A 7500-nucleotide genomic window follows, 5' to 3' on the forward strand; every position below is an offset into this window, starting at 1 on the left:
GTGTGTGTTGGCAAATGTATGTGTGAGTGTGAGTGTGAGTGCTTTGTATGTGTGTCTATATAAATGATCACATGTGTCTGTTAGTGTTTGTGTTGGCGTGTGTGTGTGTGTGTGTGTTTGTGTTGGCATGTGTGTTTGTGTGTGGCTGACTATCCTCTCTAATGTGGAGTGGCGGGTACATTTCTGTCTACCAACACAAGAAGTCAGTCAACTTACAAAAGTGGAATTAAGGAATTTGGAATGAGTCCACAACGGATTTACTGAACCCTCATAAAAAACAAGTGAAATAACTGAAAGGTTAAAATGAGATGTGTTTGTTCTTTGAGTAAATGAGGCAAACATTTATCATGCAATCATTTAAAATCATATATTTTCAAGTTGACCCCTGTACAAGAAAACAGTCAATTGTCCGAGTACCCTAATTGTGTTTTTACGTGGACTAGATTTCGTAGCGTAAGAAGTACGGGTATAATTAAACATAATTCGTTCCATTCATAATAAACGTACAGCTCTGTAGTAACATTTCATCAGCCAAAGCTATAAACCTAAAGAGTAAAAATCAAGCATTTCACATCGAATTCTCAATTACACTGGCCAATACATTCTAGTTACGTCGCACAAATATTCAGCATTTTCTTTCAATGAGGACGACATATTCACAACTATGACAACTTACTCGAATACCCTAACAACAGTGGAGAGGGACCTAATCGGTGGCGTACGTCTCATTTCAGTCAGTCAAGTCTGGAATCTCTAAGGTTGGTGAGTTGTGAAATGTAAAAGCTGCTCTCCGTTCATGACGGTTATTTTTTTTAAACCCTTCAAAAGATGATTGACTAAATTACAGGGGTTAAAAACTGCCTGCCATGAAATCGGTCTACGTCTGTCATTCTATCTCTTTCTCTACCTCACTCTCTGTCAGCGTAAACGTTTTTTTTCTTCTTCTAATTGAGCTAATTGAGGGTCTGGAACAAAACGCCAATGCACTCTATTTCTGATCGGGGAAAACGTTTGTGCGTGATATGGACTGATTCTATTTTACATGAGCATCGCAGTGTGTGCGTGTGTGTTTGTTGGAATATATGTGTGTGCATTTAATAAACCGCCTGTCCGTGTTTGTGTGTGTGTGCGTTAGCATCTGTGTGTGTATATGTACTGAACTTGTGTGTGCGTGTGCACCAGGAGGCGGTGGCTGGTCCCCGCGGGCCACAGACGGTCAGCCGTGGCTGCAGGTGGACCTGCGGGAGCGTGTGGAGGTGACGGCGGTGGCCACTCAGGGTCGCTATGGCAGCTCCGACTGGGCGACCGGCTACACGCTGCTCTTCAGCGACACGGCTCGCGCCTGGAAGCAGTACCGACAGGAGGACAACGTTGCGGTGAGCCCTGCCGCGCGCCGCCGTGACGCTTGTTTACCGAGCTCTGTTTATGCCCGAGCCTGGGGAGGGCTTGTCCTTTTGAGTTTGCCCTTTTCTAACAAACTTAATTTAGGCGTGGGCCTCTCCTTCAGATGGTTGCTTTCTGCTTGCGAAATCAAAATCCTAACTGCAAAATCAGTCATTAAATGCCGATGGGTCTTAAATCGGCTGGGTTTGTTATTGCTGTTGAAGGAGGACTACAAATATAAGGTGCAGATTCTGTTTGATTGAATGGAGAAAAAAAAAAAACATTTTAACATCTCCTATCAGCTTGACTGAATTTTTCATTTTGTCATTAAGTCTGGTCATCACCAATTGCATAGCATTCACCGGTCTGTCTCTACAAAAGAAAAACAGACCATTCTCATTGAGTTGGCTCACACACAACTCTGTTCCCCTGTGTTATTTTGATGACTTTTCAAATCAATTTGTCTGAGTCGCAGACCACTAGAGATTCCGATTGCTTTAGCCTCTGTACTTACAGGTGCTCTATTGGCCTCTCCTCCTCCTAATCGATAACCATCATCCCCTGGTCCCATCCGCCCATACTGCGAATAGAGTGCGGCATGCTGAAAGATTACATAGTGCTGCCTGGCTGACACAGACAGAAAGAACAGAGGCTTTGGCTAAAAGCAATCGTCTGAAGGAATGCCAATCAGAGGTGGAGAGTGGAACTTACCCACTTTTAGACACACTGACACACACACACACACACACACACACACACACACACACACACACACACACACACAGACAGACAGACACACACACACACACACACAATATCCGCTTGCCTTATTGACAGGTTAATGTTGGCAATTTTCTTCTCAATTTCCTGGAAAAAGAGTTGGTTGCTGATGTGGCTTTTAAGTGTGCCTACAGTATGCACCCCTCTCTGTGTGCCTGCTCTATGATCATCTGCTCACATGATGAGCTTTTAATGGGGACCGGGCAAAAAGTGATCAAGCTGGTCATAGAGAGAGAGTGACAGAGAGAGATAGAGAGAGGGAGAAACAGAGAGAGAGAGAAAGGGGGGGAGAGAGAGAGAGAGGGAGAGACAGAGAGCGAGAGAGAGAGAGGGAGACAGAGAGAGGGAGAGACAGAGAGTTGTTGTTGTTAATCCCTTATGATGATTATTATGTATTTGTATTATTGTTCCCACTTCTCCCTTTCCCCTTTCTGATGTACCTTGTGTATAGATATATGTATTGTTTATGTAATCACTTATTATACACCCAACCCAAATGCTTTGGCAATACTGTAGAACGTTATGGTCATGCCAATAAAGCTGCCTTTGAATTTGAATTTGAGAGAGAGAGAGAGAGAGAGAGGGATGTACCAGTCCTGGAAGTGTGGAGGTCTCGGCTCCAGTATTTCCCACAGCAGTGGAATGCCAGAGGGAAGGGTTCCTGGCTACCCTTATTGTTTTGGGCGAGAGCCTGCCACCGAATAAAATTGATACTGATTGCACCACCCAGCCCGGCTCTCCCTGCACACTGAATATTTGATTCCCCGGCAAACGCTATTCCACAGGCACACACACACACACACACAGCAAATGCTATTCCACGGGCTAAGCAGACGGCAAAGCGGCCAAGAGTCGCGGCAGCCAGTTCCAGCACCACTCTGCTCCAAGTGATTAAATTCAACCTCTGTCAGTCAAGTAGCTTTGCATGCTAAGCCCTCCGCTGACAAAACCCTATCGCCACTCCACTCTGTCGGCTGCACTGGGAAAGAATTTGGACGAGCCGAAGGCTGCTCTCCGTGCCAGGGCAGACAGGGTTTGAGTTGGACCATCATGGTGGGGCGAGGACTAATCTGCCTCCCATCTTGTATCTCTCCACAGACATTTCCCGGGAACACAGATGCAGATGGGGTGGTCCATCATAAGCTCAGCCATCCAATCAGGACTCGCTTCCTGCGCTTCATCCCGCTGGATTGGAGCCCTGCGGGATGGGTGGGGCTTCGGGTGGAGGTGTACGGCTGTGCATACAGTGAGTATTCCTGTCGCTCAACTACTACAGGAGGCTGCTGACAACAGCAGTGTCTGGAGCTGTCCTAACCAGTCTACAGTGATACAGTGTTTTTGACAGACGCCCTGTTTTGATTTCGGTGAGCTGATGATTTGTCAAAGGTTCCAGGATACTCTATAATGACACGCAGATCAAATGGCTGCAGTATGGCCATCAACAATGTGTTGCTCACGCTCATGACACGCTGTAACAATACTCACTTGCAACTAGGGCACATGTCAGGATTGCAGTCTCAAAGAGCACACACATACTGATAAAGAACAGCATACATTCTGATAAAGAGGAGCATACATTCTGATAAAGAAGAGCATACATTCTGATAAAGAAGAGCATACATTCTGATAAAGAAGAGCATACATTCTGATAAAGAAGAGCATACATTCTGATAAAGAAGAGCATACATACTGATAAAAAAGCACCTGTAACTGTGGGTAAAAGCACTGGCCTGAGGATTAATCATACATATACCATACATGACGTACATACATATTCATCCATATACATATGTATATGGATACATGAGCATCAGACTTGAACTGCAGCCAATGAGGGCCCTTTTACATTCACTGCGTTTGCTTCATTTGTGAAACTGAAGGCTGTGTCCGTTTGCCGGGGGAAAAAATCAATTGATTACTTCAAGGGAAACCAGTAGCACACTGCAGGGTCGTGAAATATTCACAAAGCCTGTCGAGTGACCCCCCCCTCCCCCTAATTTATTCCTCTGTTTTATTTATTTATTCATACGTTCTTCGTAAGCCAGACGCGTCATATTTATGAAACAGTCCAAGCTGCTTCCTCTCCGTGTCAGTGCCCGCGACCCTCTGGTCTTCATCCACCTCCCAGTGTATTTACCCTGCGGCAGCCACGCAGCCGTGCTACTCGCCCAGACGGAAAGGAAATGGCTCTCAACGCCATGCGACTCCGCGGAGGGTATCTCGGCTTACCACACTGATCAAACACGATAAGTGACTGCTGACCACACACACTTTCCCTAATAGGGCAAGATAATGGAGGCTCCGCCACTCACACAGCCCACAGAGGAGAGAAACAGAGACAGAGAGGACGGGGGAGGAGAGGGAAGAGAAGAGAGGAGGAGAGAGAGGGGAGAGACTAGAGGGAGAGAGAGAGAGAGAGAGAGAGAGAGAGAGAGAGAGAGAGAAGAGATGGGGAGAGAGTGAGGAGAGGCAGAGAGAGGGGAGAGAGAGAGAGAGAGGAGAGAAAGAGAAAAGAGAGAGGGAAAGAGTGAGGAAAGGGAGGGAGAGGGGGAGAGAGAGAGGGAGAAACAGAATAGTGGAGAGAGAGACAAAGAGAGGAAAGGAGAGAGAGAAAGAAGAGGAGAGAGAGAAAAAGGGGGAGAAATAGAAGAGGAGAGGTGTAGAGGAGAGGAGAGAGAGAGAGAAGTGGAGAGAGAGAGAAAGATAAAGGAAGAGGAGAGACAATGAGAGGGGAAGGGGGAGAGAGGTGCACTCTTCCCTCTTCACCTCTCTTTGGCTTTCTTATCCTTTGTTCTTGTACCTTTAATTACCCGTGAGACCTTGTGCAATGAAAACATTGTTTATACTACTGTCATGCCAATAAAACTTCCTACAGAACTGCTGTTCTGTTCACACGTTTTCTACAACATTTTCCTAGAACTCTGCACACAGTTAAGAGAACTGCACTAACAAAATGTACACAAAATGTACACCACAAATCTCCTGCAAAAAATACTATATTAAAAACTCAATAATCCCTTTTTAAAATCTAACTTTTGTGTGAAATGGCAAACTCAACTATTTATATGGTTAGGCTTTTTCACTATTACTAACTATACACTATTGTAATACATATTTTTGGTTTAAGGCATTTGGTTAGAGGATTTTGCAGTTAGAGTGTTACAGTGCACTTCATAGAGCACTCTGACATAACTGGTTACAATAGACTGGATATAAAAACACAAAAATAGAGTACTTTCACAAATTTCTGTTCAGACAGCACCTCCTTTCCTATCTTACACTTCCTCTCCTTTCCTTATCCTTCCTCTACCTCTCCTTATCTTTCCTCTAAGTCTATCTCCTCGAACTAGTACTTAACTCAAACACACAGTAGTTACATACCTGCACTTTTTATTTCTTATGTTAAGTAGTAGTTATTCTTACACTAGGTCTCTATTGCTCGTAGCTTGTTTGTTCTCTCCTTTGTACGTCACTTTGGATAAAAGCGTCTGCTAAATGACTTAATGTAATGTAAATGTTATTTCAGTAATTTTTCCAGTTTTCCAAAACACTGTAGAACGATATGTACAGTGCACCTTTGGATTTCTCAGTGTTAGAATGTACACTAATATTAAGATACTTTGCTAAAGAAGTTCATTACAGCATATACTATTTGCATAACAACAAACAAACACTTGTACAGTGCATTACGTACTTAAACACTATGGAAACACATCATACACAATATTTGGTGGTAGGCTATATAAGGAGTATTACAGTAAAAGTTGAGCCTTTGTACATGGTACAGTACATATAAAGACACTGTGTGACCGTACCCAGCCTCCCATTGGGTTTTGTCACAGCTACTCATCAACATCTCAACCAATGTCCTCCTTTGGAACTGGTACATACGTCTTGCATTTTGAGGGGCAGTGCCTTCAAAAGGCACACAAGTGTTCAATGTTGGTCTGTTGTGTCTTAGAAAGTGAAATATGTTGTGCAAAATGTGTTTTAACAATTGAAAATTGATTGAAAGGGTGAAAATGATCTTACAATTTTGCAATTTTTGGGTTTTGCTGTTTGAGTGACAGGTACAAATGAGACAAAAAAGTGTTGTGTAAAAAAAAACTGTAAATTCAATTGAATTGAATTGAAATGAAAATGAAATGAAAGGACAGTAGAGAAGAGAGCGTAGGAAGAGAGGAGAATAAAGAAAAGAACGAGGGAATGAAGGTAAATATAGCCGGGGAGCGGCAAGACGCACGGAGGCAGAACAGGTGGCAGCACGCTTTCCTTCATGATGGTGCTAAAATGAATGAGCGTGTGAATTAGTGTGCAGTAATTGTGTTTATAATTACCCCTTTGTGGGAGCATTCATTACACCTAATGACCTCGCAGCACGAGCCCTGCCTAATACAGTAAATGGTGATAATATTTGTGCTTTTAATGAATACATTTGTACAATTAATGGTGAGCGCTGCCCATGGAAACCCTTCAGGTTGGTTCTGGCTAAGGGATGACATTTGAGGAGACTCCAGAAGGAAGGGCAAAAGGAGGGGGGGATGAAGAGAGGGATGAGGAGGGGGAGAGAGAGGAAGGGAGGCCTACGGTGTTTACCCACCTGCCAGTATGAAGGGTTGGTTTTCTCGTGTGGTGATATTTCCCTCTGTGAAATTGCAACAGACGCGAAGCAGCACGTGGTGTGTTGGTGCCTGGCTGTGCTGTGCTGTGCTGTGCTGTGTGAGCGCGCCCGCACTCAGGGAAGCGAGACATTATTTCAATCTGACAGACTCCTCTGTGAGCTTTTTTAAGCTTGTGCAAATGGCTGCTCTGATAAACTGTAAGGGATGTTTCCCTCAGGACAAGTGTGTGTGTGTGTGTGTGTGTCTGTTGGTGTGCATGTGTACACGTGTGTGTGTGCCTGTGTGTGTATTTGTGTGTGCCTGTGTGTACATTCCTTAGGCTGTGTTTATTAAGTCATAACATTGAACTGCTCTGTTAATTCCATTAAATGCATTAATCACACTGAGAGATAGAGGGAGAGTTTTGTCTCTCCCTGGGTTTACTCATCCTTCCCTCCACTCATCCTCTCATCTCTTGCCCTCCTATCTCTCTCTCACTCTCACTCTCTCAGTATCTCTCTTCTTTCTCTCAGTCGCTCTCTCATATCATTCTCTGTCTCCCTCATATCTCTGACTGTCCTCTCTCTCTCTCTCTCTCTCTCTCTCGCTCTCTCTAAAGTGATTACATTATATGCTGGACAAGTATGTCAAAACAGAGGTCAGATTAAGAGCTGAATTTGGCTTGTCGCCCTTGGCGTGAATACTTCCTGTTTGTACACAGCAAACAGAATACTTT

The 7500-nt window shown here is 44.2% G+C and overlaps 1 protein-coding gene across 1 annotated transcript in view; it reads left to right on the plus strand.

The window, feature by feature from the left end:
- The window catches only part of cntnap5b (contactin associated protein family member 5b), a gene marked incomplete at its 3' end in the record, with an annotated part of 61556 nt that overhangs the window by 15407 nt on the left and 38649 nt on the right, over nt 1-7500 (plus strand). Inside the window, exons 3-4 of the mRNA XM_080835407.1 lie at nt 1183-1376; nt 3262-3409. Coding sequence (XP_080691533.1) covers nt 1183-1376; nt 3262-3409 — 342 coding nt within the window. The remainder of the gene's footprint in view (nt 1-1182; nt 1377-3261; nt 3410-7500) is intronic.

Source organism: Sprattus sprattus (assembly GCF_963457725.1).
Source record: "Sprattus sprattus genome assembly, chromosome: 3".
Lineage (NCBI taxonomy): Eukaryota > Metazoa > Chordata > Actinopteri > Clupeiformes > Clupeidae > Sprattus > Sprattus sprattus.